The sequence below is a fragment of the Oryzias latipes genome, chromosome 6 (assembly GCF_002234675.1).
Source record: "Oryzias latipes chromosome 6, ASM223467v1".
NCBI classification, from domain to species: Eukaryota; Metazoa; Chordata; class Actinopteri; order Beloniformes; family Adrianichthyidae; genus Oryzias; species Oryzias latipes.
The window spans coordinates 10,277,199-10,301,569 of NC_019864.2; the positions used below are offsets into that span (position 1 = coordinate 10,277,199).

Below are 24,371 nucleotides of genomic sequence, written 5' to 3' on the forward strand. Positions count from 1 at the left end.
TATCCATTTCCTCTTGTATTTCTGTTGAAGACCAGCAAATATGTTATAACCCTTTATCTTCAGCTTTACTGATGTCCCATAAGTTTTATAATTTAGAAAAATAGTACCCTTCCTCCCAACAGAAATGGTGACGATTAATTTTGCAATCAGGTTCAAAGTCTTTCATATTAACATGAGTGACAGCCACAAGGTTTTGGAGCAACGTCATGATCCAGATGCTTTGCATTAAACTAAAATCTTGGTTGGACAACATGGAGAAACATGAAACTATTTGTTTTAATGCAAACCCAATTCTTTTCAGTAGGTCTTTTTCTGTGCTGGCCATGTGTACGGGGAAACTCCTACTGTTTATTATTGAAGCACGCAGACTGATTGTCTGGCTGACTTTTCCTGATCAGTAATGACGATGCGGGCTGCTACTCCAGAAGGACGTGTCATATGGGATCCATTTGGCACTTCCTGCACTGTTTAGTGGGTTCTTTAATTCCTGCAACTAACTGGCCATTTTTAGACAAAGTTCTGACTTTCTTCTTTGTGGAAAAAGCACAATGAGTGTTTCAAGTCATTGTTAGTTGGGGATGGGTTAATCAATTCAGTTCTATTCCTGAAACTAGTAAGATTTGGGGCAATGAGCCTCTCCTGTATGTGTTATAAAGCTGGGGCTACACTCAGTAGGGATTTCTTTTTGCATGTTTTCAAAACTTGTAAGGATTCTCAATTTACTCTCATGAGTTGCTGGGCCTCATTTACTAGTCCCTTAACTTTGCACATTAAAATGGCTTGTTTATGTAAATGTTACTCATATATTGTATGAATGTGTGTGTGAATGTGTGTGTTACTGGGTGAATGGGTCTGTGACTGTAAAGCGCTTTGTCCTTGTAGGAAGAAAGGCGCTATATAAGTATACGCCATTTACCATTTACCATATTGTCTAAAATTCATATCAAATATTTTTTAGGTTTAAAAACAAAAATGAGGGTTTGCCATTAGCAAAGTAGGCTATGCAGACAAACTCTTGTTAAATGTTCATTAAAACCTTTGCAAGAAGTACACTAAGACCCACTCTGATCTTTTGATATATTTTAAGTGCTTCCAGTGGTATTTTAGTTTTGAGTATGTTGTTTTTAGCCAAAATTTAAAAACCTGTCATTTTCTAGGACATGGTTTCTGCAGATGGACTGTAGTTCATTAGAAATTGCCCTCTAAGCTGTGGGCAGGACTGTTGGCACGGAGTTTGCATTCCTTCATTTCCCATAATCCTTTTGTTTTCACTCTTTTAATCTAGCTTACAGCCCCTCATAACTCTAACCTAACATTACTGGTGCAACAACAAAAATGGCCAGCTACATTGGAGCAATCCAGCTATACAGTTTTGAGCCAGTTGCCAGCTCAAACGAGGAAAATGAAGATGTACATGGATCTAGTCATTTACAAGTCAATGGATTAGAATGGATAGGAGCAGGGACCGTGATTCCTTTCAATTGTAAAGTATACGTAACAACAACAAGATTTTTTAAACTGCATTTCTTCATCTTAATTCGTTTTACTTTAGTTTATCTGTGTAGCTTGGCTTTCACAGTCAGTAAGGCAAGGCACCAGGCCTATGGGTGGTTGAATCTGACTTTTTTCCCATTGTTCCCTTATTCATTATTGAATGGAAACAAAGATCTGATTACGATCAAAGATTTATGTAAATGTAGCAACTGGACCCATTCTGCACAGGAGACAGAGAGGACATTGATTAAGAAAGTCTTCAGCCAATCAGAATGCAGATCAGCCAACACATGTAGCCTTCTGTATCTGCACTGTCCCTTTAACCCAGTGCTTCTCAATTATTTTTTGCCAGGCCCCCCCTAGGAAAAGAAAATGTTTCGCGCCCCCCCTGCCCCCCCCCCCCCCCCACACACACACACACACACACAGACACACTCGCGCGGTGACAATACATCAGGTCAGTATCTATAAAATTTGTATACCTAAAATTGTATCTTTTAACACTAACAAAAGAAAAAAGCAAAATAAATCCACTTTCAACAAATATTAACTTTATTTAGCCACAGAAACCCTGTTCTAGTCTAAAACAGAAAAGAAGCTGAAAGTACCTGAAATAAAAAAAATCTGTCATTCCTTATTTAAACTAGAAACATTTTGACCAACTGAACCATTTGATGCTGAAAAAAATAATTCAATCAATAAATAATATTAAATCTAAATTGATCTGAAACATTAACACAGCAGCACCAATATATTTAACGTTTTTAGTCTGAAGAAATAGGTAAAAACGTGCTGATTTTTTTTTTCTAAATGACGGATTGTTTATTTCTGATCTCATAAAAGTGCAGCTGTTTTCCTGCATTACCTGCTGTCTTTATGTCTGTCTGACACCAACTAAACCACAGGCAGACAAAGAAAACATGGATGGAAAATAAAGACACGTCATCAAAATGTCTACAATAGTTCATAAAGAATGACATTGTTAGCATGAGCTTAGGAATCTAAGGGCAGCGGTGATCTTGGGCAACAGGCAGCGGTAGCAGTGGTCCGCGTGCCCCGATTCCCCTGGCAGACAGGGCCCACACCACCCCTCCCCTTTCGTTCTCACTCGCGCAGCCGCGGACAGACAGAACAGACAATAGACCTTTTTCACACTTCCGCATTTTTCGACCGGAAATACGTCAATGACGTGTAAAAGAACTTCCTGTTAGCATAGCGGCAGATACGAAAAATGGCAGAGTCAAAGAATCGGAGTTTCTGTTGTGTTCCTGGCTGTTCGTCATCCAACCAAAAACAACCCTACCTTTCATTTCATTCTTTTCCTGTGGATCCAAACCTGAAAACGAAATGGATACAGGCGATTCGAAGAGATGAAGGGCATAGTTTTACTGTAAAAACAGGTAGCACCTTTGTCTGCAGCCGGCACTTCGCTCCGGAAGATTACAGTGGTGGCTGCGTCGTTCGTCGCCTGAAGAGTGGTGTTGTCCCGAGCCTATTCCCTTGGAACAACTTTACTGCTCCTTTGAGAAGGGAGTCAGTGTATGACAGAACTTCCAAACGGCAGTCTATGCAGCTGTGCTGTGCAGATAGCGACATTGAAGCTAAGGCAGTAAAGATGGATCACGACTACGTGTCACACCCACCTGCAGGTAAGGTTGTTCATAATGATTTGTTTAGTTAACGCTAGTCAACTATGTGTACCGTTATTGGATAAATGCGTTTGATCAAATTAATGTTTATAATATAAGCTGTTCACAAAATTCAACTAACGTTAGCCTACTACATCTGTAACATAGTCTCATGCTGTCTAGCTAGCTGTAAGGAGCCAGAGATGAGCAGTAGGGGAGAGTGGGGCACAACCTAACGCTTTTTAACTGTTTCTATTTTTGTAAACCTACTTTGGGTTTAGAGTATTTATTTTTCCCCCAAATTAATTTTTTAATATGACCATATTAAAGTTTAAAATGTAGTATGATGTAATAAAAAATATACAAGAAATCTTAAAATATAAGTGTTAATATAAAATAACGCAATTTTAAAAAAACTTAAACAATTTATTGATGTGGTAGTTAGTAAACACATTAAGTTTCATCATGCTATACATGCATGTGTGGAAGTATTTAAAACAAGTGTTACAACTGGCCCTGTGTTAGGTTATGTCCTGCTCTCCCCTATTTTAATTACATGTATTTGATTACTTTTGAGTATTTTGTGATTTGTATTTTCCTTAACAAAGATAAATGAAATGTAATTTGTAATAAATACTTAAAATACTTTTTGAAACATAATTGTGTTGTGTTGAAAGGTAGCATAAATATGTTAAGACTGGTTTTTAATTTCTTTATCTTTACAGGTGCTCTGGACGAGGCTTTGGATTACATCCACGATTTAGAAGCCAAGTTGCAAAACACTGGTCTACCACCCCCTACTCTCTTCAGCCGGTACTGTGCATCAGACGACCAAATACGTTTCTACACCAAATTTCCATCAGAGAGTGTTTTTACTATTTTTTGGGAGTCGATTGCACCATCTGCACATAGACTGGTGTACTGGACCAAAGCACAGAGGGCGGGTGAGGAATGCTGCGAAGAGCCCAGCCCACCACGCATCATGCCATTAATAGATGAGTTCTTGATGTACTCTATGCGGGTTGCTGTTGGCATGAAGGAGCAGCTCATTGCTGACATGTTTAATGTGAGCGTTGCCAGGGTTAGCAGGGTTACCATCACCTGGGCCAATTATCTCTTTATGATGCTCAGCTCACTTCCCATCTGGATAAGCAGGGAAAAGGTTAAGTCAATTATGCCCCTTAAATTCCAGAGGTACTGTCCCAATGTTAGAGTGATACTAGACTGCACAGAAATTGCCCTGGAGACAGCCTCATCCCTGACTTTACAGTCAGAAACATTTTCATCTTACAAAAACAGGACGACATTGAAAGGGCTAATTGGAGTTGCTCCCAATGGTTTGGTGACATTCATCTCACCCCTGTACACTGGGTGCATCTCAGATAAGGAGATCACCAGGATCAGTGGAGTCCTTCCCTTGCTGGAGCCAGGAGATGATGTCATGGCAGACAAAGGGTTCCTCATTCAAGACCTCCTTACTGACATTGGATGTAAGCTCGTCATTCCACCTTTCAAGCGTTCCGCTCAATTCAGCAAGGAGGAAACGGAACAAACACAAGCCATTGCCCGCCTCAGGATTATAGTGGAAAGAGTGATCGGTAGAATAAAATCCTTTCACATCTGGGACTCTCCCGTGCCGCTCACACTGATTGGCAGCGTGAATCAGATCTGGCTAAACTGCTGTGTTTTGGCAAATTATCAAGGACCTTTTTGTTTTGAAGATTGAATGTTTGATATGTAAATTATGTATAATGTGTAAATAGTATGTAAATAATTTAGTGTTCCCACATGTTCTTAAAAATCTAATTAAATTGTTATCTTAATATTTTTTATGTTGAAATGTGACTTTGACTTCACAAAAAAATTGAACAAATAAAACAATTTTGTTCAAAATTGTGCCTCATTTAATTTTTTGCTATGACATCAACTGATTAATAAAAGCTAAATAACAAACATTTACAATAAAAATAACATTACAGATCATCAACAGTAAGACAGAAGGCTGAACTGATTGTTAAATACAAGATTATTGTAATTCAAGGTATGCATTCATGTATGTGCCATAATAATATAAATCCAATTTCTCTTTCATTTCTGCTATGAATGAGTCAACACGCCAAATTCTTTCCACAGTTATCGTTGATAGGGTATCTGTAACAAAATCACACCATGTCAGTCCTGTGATTGCCAGCTGGCCCTGAACCTGCCAATAGTACTTATGTGAACGCCTCAGACTGGCGTGGCCTTCCTGCACCTTGAGGTGAGCAACCTGTGATGGATCATTTTTTGTGCTGCTCTTCACCTCAACCAAGCCAAAAGGAGGCGACTCTGAAGGGTCATACACACGACCGTCTGGACTGGCCCCGAGATGTGGTGCGTCAGGGTGAATGAAAAATCCTGCTGGTAAAACGTTAACTCTCAAAAGTGCAGCATAGTTTGCCAGCACTTCAGACTCCACTAGGAGACCACGCTTCATTGCAGCTGTTTGCTTTGTGGAGCCTCTGATCATCCGAATAGCTGCAGACTCCAGCTCTGCACGACACGCCCGACTACAACAAGCATCCCAAAATAGACTAGCGGTCAGCCTTGGTCGCCGTAGCTGTGTCCACGCAGGACATTTGGATTGCTGCTGAGTTTCTTTTGCTATCTCGCAGGACAGCTGTGGTGACACTTCTAGAGACTGGAGATGCATTAACTGATGCAAGGTCGGGACGAAATGCAACCTGGGAAAAGTGTGCTGCATCACAGGAAGGGAGGGAAATTCTGGAGCCATGTGGTGTAGGAGGAGGTCACTCGACTTCTTGGGTGGACAGTGATAGGACATGGGGGATCCACGAGGGACAGACCCAAATATGGATGGCGACAGCTCCATTTCAGAAACCCCATCCAATACAACAGCCATGAGAGATTGGGGCTGCACCTGGCTTAATTTGCTTCCAGATGCCATCATATCTGGATCTGGCAGTGGTCCTACACAAGACAAACACAAGATTATTGGTCACACAAAAGAAAAGAGATGAGTGCATAACTACAACTAAATTTTATTCATTATACCTGCAGTAACCACAAGTTGGTTAGTCATTACATTAAAAAAAACTTAACTTGCTCACAAAGCAACAAAAAGTTAAATTATTCACCTGTATATGCCTTGTACAGTGTGGACCTCAGACCTTCCCGACCAACGGTTTTGGGCTTTTGCACCACCAGCTCACTAACAGGTTCAGGATGGATTCCCTTATAAGTAAAAGGCAAAAAGCAATTAGTCTGTAGTCACTACTGGGGGTGTTTTTATAATAATTTACAGTTGTTATGGATACACATCAGTTCTTGAATCATAATGACAATTTGATCACAAACCTACCTGTGTTCTTGGTCTGTGCCATCTTTGCAAGCCACTCGTGCAGGCCAGGGGGGGTGGAACTGCCTGCAGACCCAGCTGTGAATAATGTGCGGTCTGGTACAGGATGGCAACTAGGTGATTGCAGAATCCTTTACCAGCCGCACAACTGCAGGAGAAAGCCTTCAGGTTGGCACTTTCTGCATCCAGTGATATCTAGACACAATAAATTAAATAGGTTACAATTAAGTTATTCTTATGTTGCTATGTCAATGTTCATTATAACATGAAACTATAACTTTCCGTAGGGTGACCAGATTTGAGTGTGTAAAAAAGAGGAGTAAAGTGAGTTTGTAAGATATTTCATCGAGAGTAATTGGTGTGCAGAGCTGCATGCATAAAGCAAATGTGTTCACATTTCATCTATGTTCAATGTTATTTTATTATATAAGTATCAAAAAAGCGGACATGTCCAGGAAAAGAGTACATCTGGTCACCCTAATTTCAGTAAAATAATAGTAAGTGAAGAAAGTGCCGCAACCGCAGCAAGAACAAGAACAAACACGCCAGAACGGGCAACTTTTGCCAACCGGCATACTGTCTTTTATAGTCAAACCTCCAGTTTGTGAGGCTCCTCACTCTTTCTCATTGACCTGAAGCATCTACCTCTCACTACCACCTGTCCCTGGAGTATATTTGATACTACAACAAAACATTACGTGTTATCTCACATAGAAAAATACACAATTTTACAATAATGTCAGTAACATTTCATATTAACATGGTACAGCTTCACCAAATTACTGGTTGTTATGTTAATCTCATGCATTCGCACTTAAACACACACAAAATATTCACTGCCATGTGTTATACCTTATATTACAAATTCACAACACCTAAGATTAAAAGTTGATGTACAGATTTATACCGGTGATGATGCGGCTATGCTATGGCTAAGCTAGCTAAAGCTTACCTTGGTAATTGTGGATAAACTCTTCATGGAACAATTTATACCCCTTGTCCAATTTGCTCCCTTTAGTGGACGAATGCATCTCCACACTCTTCACCACATCGGCGCTGGTGAACTTCGGAAGACAAATCAGGCTCGTCGAAAACACTAGTCTAGCTGCCATTTCTCCGCCAACAAAGCACAAACAAAGCACAAACCGGAACTGGTTTTACACGTTGATGACGTATTTCCGGTTTTTGCGAAAAAGGTCTATAGGAACCGAATAGTGGACCAGATTATTTTCCAAGCACTGAGCCGCTGTCACCGCTGCCCCCACGTTAAATTTGCGCACCGGACAAACCTGTGCCTAAAACCGCCACCACCGCGCGCCCCCCCTGGCATCGCTTCGTGCCCCCCCCGGGGGCGCGCCCCACTATTTGAGAAGCACTGCTTTAACCACAAAAAAATAGCAGGGTGTTGATTTTATTTGTCAGTCTATAACTCTTGTACTTAGTTTTCATTTTGTGGTTGAAAACAAAATAAATAAATAAAAACCTTGATGCCTGTATTTATTTACAGCAATGAAAAAATTTTAGATTTATGTTTTTGCTTTCAGGTGGATGCTAAACTAAGGTCATTTTGGAGCCAAAGCGGTTTGATGCTTATTTTCATTCACAGGCATCAATGGGCCAACATTCTCAAAAAAATATTAAAAGATATAAACAAAAGAAATGCGCTTTTTATGTTTTATCTTGATACCAAGTCACATCACTGTACAACAGTTTTACTACAGAGATCATGTCTTAGCCACATAGTTCTTCTAAATATGTAAAATAGCTTTAAAGTTATTGGAGAGAGACATTTATTAAGGTTATGTTACAACATCACCATAAACATTGACAGTGAACAATGTCAACATAAATATTGATCAAAATTAACCGGAAAAGGTGTCGGGTGAAGCCAAGGCTTGTTGGATGTTGCTGTGTTTAAAAAATACTTGAGTTTCTGTAAAATGTGTACAGATTTGGACAATTTAGAGAGAACATGTGTTATGTGTGGTTTCCATGATAATTTATGATTCAAAATTACTCCAAGAAATTTTGAAAAGGAAGCTGTGATTTATTACAAACCTAAATACTTCACACTTAACTACCCCCCGACAACTAAAATGTTACTTTTTTGTTTCTTAAATCTAGTTTTTACTGCCAAGCAAAAACCAGAACTATGAATAACCTAGATGTCGTGCTAAGCTAGCTGAAGCTAGACGTTTGGCTAATTTTATATTTTTAACAAACTGCTATGAGTGGTATTTAACTTCTCATATAACCTCAGGTAGCAAAGAAAAACAACACACTTTATAGAGTGATTTTAAAGCTAAGAGTTTAAAAGAAAACAGCTGCTCTGTTAATGCTAATGTACGTCTTTTGTTCAGGACTGATATTATGGCCAACAATAGGTAATTGTTGTAGCTGACTACTTATGTTTTATTATTATTTCAGAAGGTAAACCACAATTGCTAAATGCTATGTGTAACTACAGTGAGCTAAAGTTTCTGCAGCAATTAAGTGTTGTATTTTATTGTGGTAAGGAGTTTAACAGGAAACCCATTTTCAAAGATCAAAGCAGCAGAGGTCAGGGAAATGTTTATTCTAGTCAATTAGAGGACTGACTAAAAAAAATACTGTTTACTGCACAGCCAACCAAAAGCATTTGTTTCTCTGATAATCTTCTACATGCTTTACTAAACTTAACATATGTGGTCTCAAAGTTCCTCCAGAGCCAAGAAATCCAATTAGTGTTTTTACTGTCTGTGCAAAAACGTCTCTGTTGAGGTAAAATTGGCACATTACAACTTCAAAATGAAAAGAAGTAGAACTTTTTTTTAACCTTTGGAGGCATCTTCAACATGGTTGAGTCCACTAAGGCCTGATTTAAAAACTAACAGGCTTTATTTTTGCCTCTCACAGATAATGTCTGGAGATATATTCTACCTCCATGACAGCAGTGAGACCACAGAAGACAGTTTCACCGTCACCGCCTCCTGTCCTGAGATTCGACGCAGGAGCCACCCGGTCACCATCACAGTCACTATCATTCCCGTCAACAGCGAGCCGCCCATACTGATCCGCAACACTGGCCTGGAGGTAAAGCTTTTCTCTCCCAGTCCTCTAAACTTGATCTCACAATACAGGAAGTCATGCCAGAATGTTTGTGTTTTTCTTTCTGATTTTAGAAATTGTGACAGCAGAGGTGATCAATGGTTTCAGCTCAATTTTGATTTCCCACAAAACAAAACTATGAAAAGGACCGGATGAAGCACAGTTGTGTTGTTTTCTGACTGAACTCTGACTGAACTCTGCAGGCATTGCTCATGTCCACACTGAACATTCTCACATGTCATGAATCCTGCATAAACCAAGGTTTACATTCTGTTCCTGCAGTGTTGGAAATAGGCATGTTTTTACTTGAACATTGAATTCTGCAGACATCACACTTATTAAACATTTTGAATTAAAAACTAAGAACAGTTTAAGACCAGAGCTTTAGCTCCAGTTTTGACATTATCGTGACTCTTCAACTGTTTACCCAATTAACGTTAAAAAAAAAAAAACAGTCAAGTGCTTACGCAGTCAACGTTAATCAGCTGACTAGGTCACGGAGGACAGCATTTTTGCGATGCTATGTAACACTTCAGTAATCTGTTTTATGTTGGTAAAAAGCAGATATGAAAAGCCGTTTTTATCAGAGTCACAATCAGCGGATTCACGTTGACAGTCGAAGTACTGCAGGGGGATATCCAGGCAAATATGTACAGGATAGGCAGGTGGTTCACAGGAAATATCAAAGTCGTATACATTTTTCACTAGGGGCATGCTGCAAGCAACAATTTGTAGCAAACACTCAAACAACACACAAGGATAAATCAGGGTGAACTAGGTGAACCCCATTAGTGCAGGTGATTACCCTGTTGATTGCAGACTGTTTAAAATGAGGAAGTTTGTGTTGGTGTGGACATACTATTGGCATCTTACGGACACTTTCGTATAATGTGCACTGATTGAGCGTGTGCCATGTGGCGGTCAATTAGGACCCAGTACTCGTACGTTACTAACGACTGGAGTGTAGCGTGAAGGGCACCGTACAACAGCATCATCCCCCGTACGTCATAAGTGCCCACTAACTAACTAAGTGCGTAAGTATAACTTACATTATACTTCACGATGCACTTACCACATGCGGTACAATGGTACGTTCCATTTTAGGTGGCTGCATAAGACTCAAGAAAACTGCAAGACACACCTGCAAGATGCAGTCACTCTTCTCAACAACCCTCTACAGGCCCAGAAAACACCCGTACAGCCTGAGTACATATGCAAATGACTGAGACATTAGGTGTCGCCAGCAACATCTTTGGGGTATAAGGGTAAAAAAATGAGAGTATATGTTTGTCGTTATTAGATCTTTTAGGGAGTTAAATCAAAGTGTCAAAGTTGCTCTTATAGTCTTTTTCTGGTAATTTGTTGATGGCCATACATTTCTCAGAATGATTTCCAGCAGATGTGAGACAGAAGTTTTGAGGGTTCAATAGAATCTTCTGTAAGAGCAGTCGGGCATTTGGGGAAAGCAGTCTGCTTACAGAACTGGAAACCAACTGTGTCATTCAGCCCTCCCTGCTCTGCCTGTGGCTCCTCGTCTCCCTAGCAACCCGTATTTTTGGAAAACCACGATCGTCGCAGAGACCGCGGCTCTCTGGCAGAGCGAAGGGGCGGCGTGCAGTCCTCTACTGCTCCTGCAGAGTGTATAGCATAGGAATATGTGGACGTGTAGCCCCCACAGGGCCTTGCAGAGCTGGAATTGATTTAAAGTAGGAAGAGAACGCATGCGGTGACCTCTGCAGCAGATGATCAGACACAATGACAAGCCAGATCGCAGTTTGGCTCAAACTGCTTGGCCCAGTTTGCATAGTACAGCTGCTCCTTCAGAGCTTACGCATGTCTGACTCGGTGCTTCTGGTTTTCCATTCATCCTTGGATGCATCTTTATTTTGAAAGTACTGCAATTTCGTTTGTCATGAAAGACACGATTTCAACAATATGCCTACTCCGGCTGACATGAAGATGAAATTTGCATGGGTTGCAGCCTTCATCATGTCATCTTCACTTCCCTAAAATTCCCTTGAGCTCCCAGCTGGACCTTGGCCTTCAACCGATAAAAAATACTAAATCTAATGCAGACCCTCATATTCAGGCCGAGACAGCGGCAAAGTGTGTCAGCCGAACACAACAGCTACTTCATTACTGCCTCAAAATGAAATATCCGTCATTGTGTCCAATGAAATTGAATTTGCAACCCATTCCTTTACTTGTTAAATGCATTGATTGTTATATAAGCCATCAATTTGCAAAGCCATTTTCAGAATACCTGCCCTAGATTGCATTGCATTTGCAAGACAGAGAGAATGCCAAGAGGGCCATCTAGTGTTGAGTGTGGAGAACTGCACTGCAGAACTATGAAATTCTGTCCACATCTACGACTTCTCAGGCAGTAAAGTAGATTTTGAATTTATTGTTAGACAAATAAAAACTGATCAAGCTTTTTTAACAGACTATATATTTATTTTTATTGATTAAAACCATTTGTGATAGTTAAAATCATTGATTTGACTTAATTTATGGATATTTTGGATTCATTTTATTTAAGTTATTATGAGAATATACATAAAAAATGTAAGAAAAAGTATTTAAAATTTGGCATTTAAATGCCTTTTTTAACAATTCAATCTCAAGGGTTTTATTAGCTATTAGATAGGCTCTAAATTTATATTTAAAATCAACTGTTTCCCATTAAAACTACAACTTTGTGATATTTTTTTGTTTGCTTGTTTATTTATTTATGAATCTCAATACCCTAAAAAAATGAAATATGAACAGGAAATTAAGAACATCTTGGTTCCTTCAACTCAAGCACCTTATGCTCCCCAGAAGACAATGGCGGGACATTTCCACTTGAGGTAATTGCAGCTTCTCCAATGCCCATAAAGAACATGTGCAGGAAGGGAAATCAGAAAGTCTATGAAGTCTTAAAAGCTCTGAGGTATCTCTGAACAGAGTATTCTTTGTATCCAGACACATTTAATCTGCAGTTTGGACATTAAACTTGATGATCCCTGGTTTGGTTAAGGTTCTCTTGGCATGTTTTCATTCTGGACTGACCAGGTTCTGTAGGATCTTGGCAATGTCTGCATCCTGCAGCATGCCTGGTGTTTAAGGGTGCTTTGAGGAGTAGGATGAAGGAGAAGAGTGCATTAAGCAGATGTCTCGTCCAGGGGATGGTGGGTGTTCTGCTAGAAGGCAAACAGATCCACTTCAAGCCTTCTTAACTGGGTCCAGAATTGGCTCTGATTGTTAGGTTAGTCTCTACTCACACACTGTAAGTGCAGCTTCACAACAAACTGTCAGGCCAGGAGAAACAAACAAAACACAACCCCGAGGAAACGGAGGATTCTACAAAGCCTAATATTGAAGAACTTGTTTTGTTTTTTTGCTGACATGATCCCATTGTAGGTTGAGTCTAAAATACCCCTCGCACATACAGTTACTCACCAAAGTTATGTGACGTTGACAGCATTTTATCTCCAAAGTGTTTGAAAAATCTAGAAGGAGGAAAGGTCGGTGGTCCAAAAAAAAAAAGCCTACATGATATTTAGATTTAATAAACATGCTTAGATCGCTGAAAAGCCCTAAAAATTGGAACTACTCAAGTACAATTTTGGATTAAAACCAACCAGGAAGAGTCTTAAATTATATTTGTCCAAGTATTGTGAAAAAAGCCTTGATCATGTGATCAGCGGATGAAGTTTAAAACCAACATGGAGGAGAATCTGATCATCTAATCGAGCATCATCTGCAAACAAAATTGACTAAAATCTATTATTTGCATAGACTTGAGTTTGTTGCTTGTTCCACGGTTAATGTGCAGCATCCAACATTTGAAACTTCTTTTTTTTTATCCATTGCAGCATATTTCAGACAAATTATGGCATTTGCAGAATTATTGCCACACTGAGCAAGAAATCATTTAGCTCTAAACGCAGTCGCGGTCTTCCAGGGGAAAAAAAGACAGCCACAGTTGAGGGTCTGTAATGATGCATTACAGCTTTGAACTGTTGATGCTGTGAGCTGCTGTGATGCAACTCAGATGGAGTGTGAAACTGAAGGGGATGTTTTACTCACTGGACTGGAAGAAAACCAAATTATACACTTCTCTATGTGCATGTTGCCGCAGACTCGCCAGGAAAAAAAAAAAGCACAAAACACTCAAAGAAGCAACATTCTGCTCTCCTTCCAACAGATCCACACATTACAGAAATGATTTTGTGGTTTGGTGTGCATATGATGAAACATAAAAGGATCAAAGTTGATTTGAGTATTTAGGATTCAACGCATCACTTCAGTTGACTGATTTATGATCTTTAAAATCAGACATTTCTGCAGACGTTTTTTCACTGATACGTGTTCAAAAAGCATCAATTGGATGTCACATATGAAACAAACATATCATCTACTCATCTAGGACACTAAATTGTACTTAGATAAAGAAAGGGTAATTTAAAACCACCTTTTCCCTAAAGTTTGTGCAAACACAAATGAGTAGTTCAAAGTTCTGAAAGGATTAACTGGAAACACGGCCATTGTGTTACAGGCTATAACCCAGAGAAAGAAGGATGGATAGATGGATGGATGGATGGATGGATGGATGGATGGATGGATGGATGGATGGATGGATGGATGGATGGATGAGTGGATGGATGGATGGACAGAATGGTGAACAGATGGAATAAGGGATAAATGAATGGATGAATGGACACGTGGGTCAGGGATGAATGGATGGAAAGATGAATGAATAAACAAATGGACTGAGGCATGAAAAGATTGGATGGTACAGTGTTTTTCAACCTTTTTTGACCCAAAGCACACTTTGTCCTTGACAAAAATCCAGCAGCACACCAGCATCCAAAAATTAAAAAAGGAGAAACTCTATAGTCTGTATTGATGTACAGTCTCTCTGCAATCTCACACACATTTTTGATAAATGTGGCAAAAAAAAGCTGGAAGTTGCTGCTGTTTTTTCTAAAAGATGTAATAAAGTTAAGTTAATTTTCAACAAAATTATTTGAAATTTTACCCGGCAGTTGTTTTTTCCTCCAGTTTATTAACATGTAATTTTATGTAACCCCACAAAAAACAAATATTCTTTCTAAACAGTGATTTATTTTTTATATTTCTTTGTTAGTGCAAAGACAACTGTTATTTTTGAACAATATGATCACAATATGTTTGATACATTTTACACAAAAAGACTAAGATTAGATGCATGTTTTCTGTAGCTACACAAAAAGTGAATATGTTGAAGTTTTATTAGTTTTTCCCTTGTCTTAATCAAAGATGAAGTCTTTGAAAACTTTAACAAAACTGTTTTCTTTTTAGATGATTAAATAGTTTCAATTTAGTTTAACTGTGTCTGTTGGTCACTTCACCTTAATCCTGTTTCTTAAATGTTGTTATTACTTCTATTTAAGTTTAACATATAAAATAATCCAGACGTTATTAGAAAAGTGTTTCAGTTAGAAAGATGACTTGAACCAAACTCTGGGATGTTTGGCTGTTAATAAACACAAACCTTGAAGGAGAACTAAACTGTTGACCTCTGATTTCATCAAGAAGATTTAAAAACTGTTTAAATGTGTGTTTGTTGTGGTTTCAAGACGTTTAACAAGACTCATTGTACGATTAGACGCTGTCACTTTAACCCTATGCATCATGGGAGATGTAGTGCGAAAACGGCCGCAGGTGGCAGACAGACTAGCGTCTCTGAGCTTCATTGTTTTGTTCACTTGTTCCACGGTCTGATACCGGATTCTGTGGAAAGCTACACCGCTAAAGACGAGCTTTAGCTGATAGTTTTGTTGGAACTGAAAGACTTTATGAGCAGAATTGGAACAAGGAAGTGAAGACTTTAACCTCTTCTGATTGGTCAGACTGCTGACGTATGATTAAGCCTCCAAGAATGATTGGTGGAGACAGTTAAAGGGGAAAACAGAGCTGAAGCTCCGGATACCTTCATTCTTATCAAAATGTCTTTAATAGAATCAAATAAACACAAAAAAAAAGTATTTTACGATCTTTCATATTTCTAACTACTCAGTGTTTTATTAGGGTCTGTTTGGATGAACACAGAGCTGATATCCTGGAGATGGAAAATGTTTTTAGATCAGTGAAAGAGAGTAATTTCCCACAGTACACCTGACTATCTCCCACAGCACAATAGTGTGCTGCAGCACACTGGTTGAAAATCACTGGGATAGACAGATACATGGAAGGCTGTATGGACATTTTAGAACTTTTTCTAGTTTTGTTTATCTAAAATCACTTTGGTTTTTTAAAGTATTTGGTTAAAGAGTAACTAAAGAACACGTTCAAATTGTACGCAATGTATAAGTTTAAATCCACATCCCAAATCTGGAACTCTGAACATTTATAAACCAGAACCTATGGGATCGTTCATCTTCAGTGAAGGAGAGCAGCTTTGAAAGCTCTGCTCTAAACCCAAGAATCAAACCCTGAAGGCGGAATTTAAACAAACAAGTCCCGTCTCCAAAAAACAAATATGTAATTTATGCTTTCAAAGAAAACAAGCCAACCCACAGATCTGTTCATGCTGAAAGAAGGACTGAGTTGTGGTACTTTAAATACCAGCAATAATTCAATATAAAACACAAAAAGTGGAATAGTGCACATTCAACCAAAGGTCAATAGCAACTGCACAGTGTGTATTTTAGACAGAGGCATAAAGTGAGAAGTTCCCTGCATGAATCTAAAGTCAAAGATGTGTCTCCTCTTGTCTTGTAATGGCATCCTCATGAGGCAGACTGGTTTGGGTGGCTGCCTAGCCTTCGTCTGTGTTCTTCACTTTTTGAGCCGCGACCTAAAAATTCCCTTTTAAGAGGCCAGAGTGGGACAGGAGAAAAGGGAAGTGCTTAGAAGAAAAAAATGACCCAAATACTAAAAGCAGGTTTATCAGAGCCTAGTTAGTAATTATAGAAACTCTCCTAGTGGCGTGGTAGGACTGTGGTTGTTATGGCACTCGCACCTCGTCATCCTGCCAGGAGCTCTTTGTCTGGAAGAAGCAGGGGGGAGGTTCTGCGAGGCCAAATGGCTCACCAGATCGATATGTTCCTCTCACTGCGCGGCATCCTCAGTTCACCCTCCCAACTGATTTCAGCTATTTTAGAATGTCTTTCTGGGGATCTGGCCCATTTCTTTCAATTAATGCTCCTTTCAGCCAGCCGACCATTAGAAGTCCATTAGAGGCCCGGCACCCGGGGAGAGTCATTCAGCCAGCGCCGCTGTGCTCCATCTTCTGATTACAGAAGCGGACAGACTGCCGCAGAGGAATAATTAACCTTTTAAATTGTTACTGTAGAGGTGGTTGTTTGTGGGATGGGCCGCCTCTTGTTTATCTTCTTCATTTGTTTATTTCTTGCCTTACTACTTCGAGCTCTTGTGTACTGATCTGGCGATCTTCTGGATAATCGGCGGTGACGCGTCCGTTCATCTCCGCCTCCTCCTTCACAGATTCGAGCCAATGACATGGTTGAAATCACCGCCAACATGTTGAGCACAGAGGACGAAGACACGCCCCCTGAGGAGCTGATCTACAACATTAAGATGCTGAGCGGTGGGAGGCTGTCCCTGATGAAGAAGTTTTGGATGGACATCAGGAATTTCTCGCAGGCTGACATTAATGAAGAAAGGGTCTTCTTCCTTGATGAGGGTGAGCTCCAGGATCAGTTTCTGAAGCTTTCTGTTACATGATTGTACATCACAGTACAGTCAATCAGCAATCTGACTGAAGAAAACACTTGGAGATGAGTGACTCACTTCATTATTCTATAAAGTATAATATATGAATCTATATTGAACCCAGAAGCCCAAAACACGCATAAACGTGCGTTTACATAAAGTTTTTATTGAAAGTGGTCACCCGAACACGTGAAATGGGAGAACATGTCATTTTAGTCCACTTGCAAAAAGGACCCTGATAATAAGAAAAGAATTTAGGTCTGTACTCAATCTGGACCAAAGAAGCTGGCCAACAAACTTTTCCAATGTCAATACGCCCGTATGTTCTCCGTGTTTCAGTTACTTCTCTGGTTTTCTCAGTCAAACATGGAAAAGCAATAAAATAACTCGTGTTGTAAACCAAGCGTAGGCCATCTATAGTTTGAATCAGTCATCGTGGTTCAAGTAAACAGATTAAACAAATACGCAGGAATGCGAGCAACTTTAAAGACACACTCCAATGAAAATGGTGTTTTTCACATTTTTATGATCATGGAGGACAGCTGTAAAGAAAATTCAGATCCAGCCTGGCTTTCTGAGTATTTCTTTTTTCAAATTGTGGTGTATAAGGAGCAGACGCAAAAATGCAGTTGAAAAAACTTGCAGTTGTTACGTAAAATCTGGCAGGCGACAAGCTCCCTGCTCCGCTCCATTCCAATGCAGCCACTTGTAGACGAATGGATACGTTACAGTCTCTGTTTTCCTCGTCTGTGCTGACATCTGGCTAAAAACTGTACGACCGGTTAGCTTCAATACACTACAAAGCACTGGTAATGTTGGGGGAGAGAGTGTAAACAAAAGGATGATGGAAAGTGAGGGCAGACTCAGAGGTAAATTTGTAAGAAGCTGCTGCTCTGCATAAGCTGTTATAGAAAACGACACAAGTTTTAGATTTTTGCTATAATCATAATGAAAAGATTACTAGGAATGCTTTGAAAATGGGTTAAACGTTAACTGCCTGTTGCAATAAATGGAGGATCCATGACTAACATCCAGTTTCTCGTGCAGATGGAGAGGCGAGCAGGTTCAGTTTCACCGTAACAGACGGCGAGCACACTTCTCCTCTCTACCAATTTGAGATCAGGGTGAAGCCCGCCACCGTCCCCCCGGTGAGACATAAAGAACTCGTCGTCTTCCCAGGTAAGAAGCCAAAATCCACAAATGTGTGACTCTGCACAAGTGATACACACCTTTAGAGTGAGGGAACAACTGCTCCCACCTGCAGGGGAGGTGGGTGGGGTGGAGTAGCTGGCGTCTTGTGGAAGGGTAATGTGAGGGTAATGTGCTGTGTGCAGAGAGGGTGGAATGAATGAAGTCAAGCATGGTGATTTGGTGGGGAAATGTCAAGTGTCTCTGGGTGAAAATTGGCTGTTTGTTGCCTGGTGGCTGCAGGAAGTGTAGTGGAGAACCTGCAGAGAGACTTAAAAAGTTACCTTGTCAGCTTCCAATAAGAACTTTAATGGATGATAACTCCATTTATTAATTTTTTAGCATAAAGCTAAAATATAAAAACAAACTTTTTATACTCAAACCAATCTCCAGGTCATTTTCTGCACACTTTACCCTGCTTGTGTGTTTTCCCAGGAACGAGGCAGCAGATCACCATCTCCAACCTGGGTTCTGTGAGCCACGGGGACAGCAGGGAGGCGCAGTTCTCCCTCGTCCGTTCTCCTCGGCTGGGAAGACTTATCTTGGCAAACGAAAAGAACCAGTTTGAGGAAATTAACAGTTTTTCCCAGTCACAGGTGATGTGTTTTTATTTGTTGTTGAATTGAGTTTTTTTAATGGATTTTTCAAACATCCTCAATTAAACATGTAAGAAGACATTTCTTCTTGCCTGAATAGATCCTAATTTTATCATTTATACTAAATGCTGATTTACTGAACAGTCAGGGCTTTGAAAAGTTGAAAATCAATCTTTAGATGCATGTCAAATAAAAAAAAGAGGATTTCTTAAGTTATTTAGCAGAAATACTCATAAACCTTACATAAAAACATAGAATTCTTTGTTTAACACAAAGTGAGGAGCTGAAATCCTCTTAACATTGAACATTCGATTTTCTTTTCTGTAGGGAACTGCTGTTCAAATAGTTTGAAACCTCTCTGGTTTCTGGGATCTGTTTCAGTGTTCCAGTTAATCGTCCTGATTTTAAAAATACAATAAAATTCTACTAACGCATCAGAAGAATCTTATTTGACCAGCGTCTGTTGCAGAACTGATGGGATCCACGTCTTTCGTTGAGCCCTTTTGGGTTCTGTTCGTGCAGTATTTTATTGTGTTTTAGTGTAATATGTACATCAGTTTAGTTATGCTCCCTCCTTTTCTGATGTACTGTATGTATAGGTCACATTTTTCATTGCAATATATATATATATATATATATATATATATATATATATATATATATATATATATATATATATATATATATATATATATATATATATATATATATCCCACATTTGATGGACACTTGTGCAAGTGGCTTCCCATTGGCTTCAAGGGTGGTTTTCCACAGCTTCATCGAGTTTCATATGAAGGCTCTTAGAGTCCTGTTGATGTTGTACAGCTCAAAGCATTCAGTGATCCATGTGTGTGGCATTGAGTCATAGGCCTTCTTGTAATCAATCCAGGCTGTGCACAGGTTGGTGTGTCGTGACTTGCAGTCTTGGGCGACTGTTCTGTCGACCAGGAGTTGGTGTTTGGCTCCTCTGGAGTCTCTACCAATGCCCTTCTGTGTGTTACTCATGAATTGATCCATGTGCCTGTTTATCTTGGTTGCAATGATGCCTGACATGAGCTTCCATGTTGTGGACAGACAGGTTATTGGCCGGTAGTTGGATGGGACTGCACCCTTTGAGGGATCCTTCTGGATCAGTTACAAGTACCTTGGAATTCCCCAGGCAAATGGCAACCTGGAGCAGGCATCAAGGAAAGCTGCAACAGCTAAATACCTCCAACGAGTAAGGCAAGTCCTGAGAAGCCAGCTCAATGGCAAAAATAAGACCCGGGCAATAAACAGCTACGCACTGCCAGTTATCAGATACCCTGCAGGAATAATAAGATGGCCAAAGGAAGAGATACAGACCACGAATGTTAAAACACAAAAGCTCCTCACCATGCATGGAGGGTTCCATCCCAAATCCAGCACACTGAGACTGTATGCTAGCCACAAGGAAGGAGGCCGAGGACTAGTGAGTGTAGAAGCCACTATCCAGGATGAAACATCCAAGATGCATGAGTACATCAAGCTCAATACCCCAAATGACAGTGTGCTCAGTGAATGTCTCAGGCAATGGAGAGCAGAGGACACAGTGCTGGAGGACAGATCCTCATGGGAGGACAAACCCCTGCATGGGATGTACCACCGGACCATAACTGAAGTGGCTGATATCAAGAAGTCCTACCAATGGCTAGAAAGTGCTGGCCTACAGGACAGCACTGAAGCTCTCATCCTGGCAGCTCAGGAACAAGCCCTGAGCACCAGAGCGATAGAGGCTCAGATCTACCACACCAGACAAGACCCAAGGTGTAGGCTGTGCAAAGAGGCCCCTGAAACAATCCAGCACATAACTGCAGTGTGTTAGATGCTGGCAGGTAAAGCATACATGGAGCGCCACAATCAAGTGGCTGGAATAATATACAGGAACATGTGTGCAGAATATGAACTGGAAACCCCAAGGTCAAAATGGGAAACACCTCCGAAGGTGGTAGAGAATGAGAGAGCAAAAAACCTGTGGGACTTCCAGATCCAGACTGATAGGATGGTAATGGCGAACCAATCAGACATTGTAGTGGTGGATAAAGAACAGAGGAAAGCCGTTGTGGTGGATGTGGCAGTGCCAAGCGATGGAAACATCAGGAAGAAGGAACATGAGAAACTGGAGAAATACCAGGGACTCAGAGAAGAACTGGAGAAAGCCTGGAAAGTGAAGGTGACAGTGGTGCCTGTGGTAATTGGAGCACTCGGGGCAGTAACCCCCAAGCTGGAGGAGTGGCTACAACAGATACCTGGAAAGACCTCAGACCTCTCAGTCCAGAAAAGCGCAGTGCTAGGAACGGCTAAGATACTGCGTAGGACCCTCAAGCTCCCAGGCCTCTGGCAGAGGACCCGAGCTTGGAGGAGAAACCACCCGCGGAGGGTGAGAGGGGTGTTTTGTTTTTTTTATATATATATAGATAGATATATATATTCAACTATTATTTACCGGAATTTCACTGAGAAAGAAAAGGATGTTAGGATTAAAATAAGCAGATATCATACAAGCCACACCATTCTATTGAAAGGAAGGTAATTTTCCACTTGCATCAGAAAAAAAGAACATTTTTTTCCTAAACGTTTGCTTCAAGATACGGAGCCTGATAAGACACACACAGATAGAAATGTGAAGGTATCTGCTGTAAATCCAAATATTGCTCACATCCGTTTTTATGAATGACTTATGACGTGAATAATTATTTCGTTCACAGAAATTAATGAATGCGTGGGAACTGAATATTATTTTGTGGGAACAAGATATTAATTTTATGAGAACAGGACATTAAGTATTTTACCCACATCAGGTCACGGGCTCAGTATTAAGATGATATTCAAGAACACTAGTTTTTGTGAGTATTTTCAGTGCAAAACCTTACGGCATTACTCATTCTTGCCAGCAGGTGGAGCCAAAATGTATTTGCACTTAATCAACAATTAAATATTATTTTTTTAAATGATTGGAAATATTGTTATGTTAATAATAGTTTCGTTAACATCCATGCAGTTTAAAAAACAGCAATGAAATATGAGTTTTCACCAACGTGTTAACTGACCCCAAAACTGTGTTTTGTTGGCTGTGTTTGCTCATGCAGCTGGAGGGACTGTGGTGGATTCAGGACGCTCTGCTCATTTCCTTCCCTGACATGCGGCTCTGCTCGAATAAACAAACGGACCGCTCCGTTCTGCTGCTGACAGAAAATCTGACACTAAGCCGAGCTGAAAACACGATTTAAGGTTCTCGGCAGCGTGTGTCCGATTGAGCAAGAAGTTCACAACCAAATATGTGTGTCTGCTTCAGCTGTGACTCATGCTCCAAGTCAGTTAGACAATGTTACTTTAGGCCGATTTAATAACTTAACTGAGACTGACGTCACGAGGGGTTGATGACACACAAACAAAAAAACTGAAAACTAAAATCTGAAAACAAGCTTTATTTGAATAAGTTTTATTTATTTTATAAAGCTTTAAAAAATTGATGTCCCTCATATGGATTCCCCTTCCACCTGTTTCACTTGTGTTAGCCCATTTGAGCCCATTTTTGATCTGTAAATTTCTCTACTTCAGCTCAAGTCTTGAGTAATAGTTTTAGTTGATGGTCTTTCAGTAATTTTTCTTTTAAACCTTTAAAAGGGGAACACAGCAATCCATTCTAGTTCCCCAATTTCTCATCTATTGAAATGAGCCAATTTTAAGATAGTTAAGCTGTAGTCCCATGCACCCTTACAGGGGGGGAGTTGGCCTCTACAGGTGCTGCAGGATTTGGGGTTGTCTGGACCCATGGGGTGTCATGGAGAAAAGTGCCTGCATCTTAAAGGGTGTGTCTTGCAGTTCCCTTGAGGCTTGTACGGCCACCTCAAGGGGTTTCATGAGAAGCGAATGTATGAATACCGTGTACTATATGGGAACTTCATCATGAAGTATTAGTACAGCTACTGTAACTTGCACACACTTATGACATACGGGGGATACTGTCAAACGGTGCCCTTTACGCCATACTTTTGTCAATAGTGTTGCGCGCACTGGACCCTTACTAAACAGCGCACAAATGTATAGTCAGTAAGGTGATACATATGTGCCCATAGGACGTCCGCAAAAACTGCACTCTGATTGTCTAATTTGCTCATTTATGGCAGTCAGGCTGCAAGCACGAAGGAGCATGTACGTATTAACCCTTGTGCTATCCTATGAGGTCAAGATGACCATTGACGTGTTCTCCCTACCATGACAAAGGTGGATAAAGGTGAAGAGGATTTCATGTACTCCATGGAAACCAGTGAAGATCACAAATCATTGAAGAAAAAAGTTCAGCGCACTGTCTTGTGGGGTCTAGATGACCTCACTCCCAATGTGAAAGTGCCTAGGATAACACAAGGGTTAAGTGAACAGCACTAACAGGCTCCTTGTGCAATGCCCAGGATTTGAGGGGGTAAAAAAAAACCAACATCCCCTTTACTTACCTTTGCGTGTTCTGTTAGTGCTCACTGTGACCGGTAGAAACATTTTCACACTACGAGATCACAGAGGGATCTACGACCTTAAAAATTTGTGCGGGCCACCTGCATGCCCTATACATGTTTGCCCTTTTCTTCGTCCGCAGACAACCGGCATCCACCCGTACATGATCCCAAGAAAGCTACATTTAAAAAATGCAACAAATAGGAGAACCAGACTAAAATTTAATATTTTTTTTGCTAAATTTAACAACATTTCGAATTATACAAAAGAAAAGAATATTCCAGAGACAATAGGAGAGCAATTTAAATAGCACCTAGAATAAGGTTGCACATAAAATGCATGGTTTTGTTTTCTCCCAGAGTGCTGGATTTTATTGTAAATGGATATTTTTCTCTTAATTTTGTATTCCCAGTTGGAGACAGGGGCGGTCTACTACGAGCACCAGCTCCCTACTGAGCCCTTCTGGTTGGTGAGGGAAGAGCTGGAGCTCAGGGTGGCATCAGAATCGGCTCCTGACACCCACCACATCCTGCCCATCACCATCTCCTTTTACGCTGCTCACAGCAACATCACCTCCCAGCTATGGAGGAACACAGGTGAACAACCTTGGAACTTGTTTTAAGAAAAAGAAAAAAAAACAACATTACATTTCTCCTTTTTTTCCCTTTCTATTGTAAATCCCTGTGATTACCTGGAAGATTTAATTAGCAACATGAACCCTGTAAAATGTCTGTAAAAGACATGTGTGATACTATTCATAAGAGAAAAAGAACAAAGCTGTGAAGGTGAAGATTTAGTTGTAGTATTTATACTCAGTATATGTCTCAAATGTTCACATAAGCGAAC

At 40.2% G+C, this 24,371-nt stretch overlaps 1 protein-coding gene across 1 annotated transcript in view; it reads left to right on the forward strand.

The window, feature by feature from the left end:
* Positions 1-24,371, forward strand: part of cspg4 (chondroitin sulfate proteoglycan 4) — an 87,812-nt gene that overhangs the window by 59,253 nt on the left and 4,188 nt on the right. Inside the window, exons 6-10 of the mRNA XM_011475870.3 lie at positions 9,376-9,552; positions 17,044-17,242; positions 18,319-18,450; positions 18,895-19,055; positions 23,938-24,121. Of these exons, the coding sequence (XP_011474172.1) occupies positions 9,376-9,552; positions 17,044-17,242; positions 18,319-18,450; positions 18,895-19,055; positions 23,938-24,121 (853 nt within the window). The remainder of the gene's footprint in view (positions 1-9,375; positions 9,553-17,043; positions 17,243-18,318; positions 18,451-18,894; positions 19,056-23,937; positions 24,122-24,371) is intronic.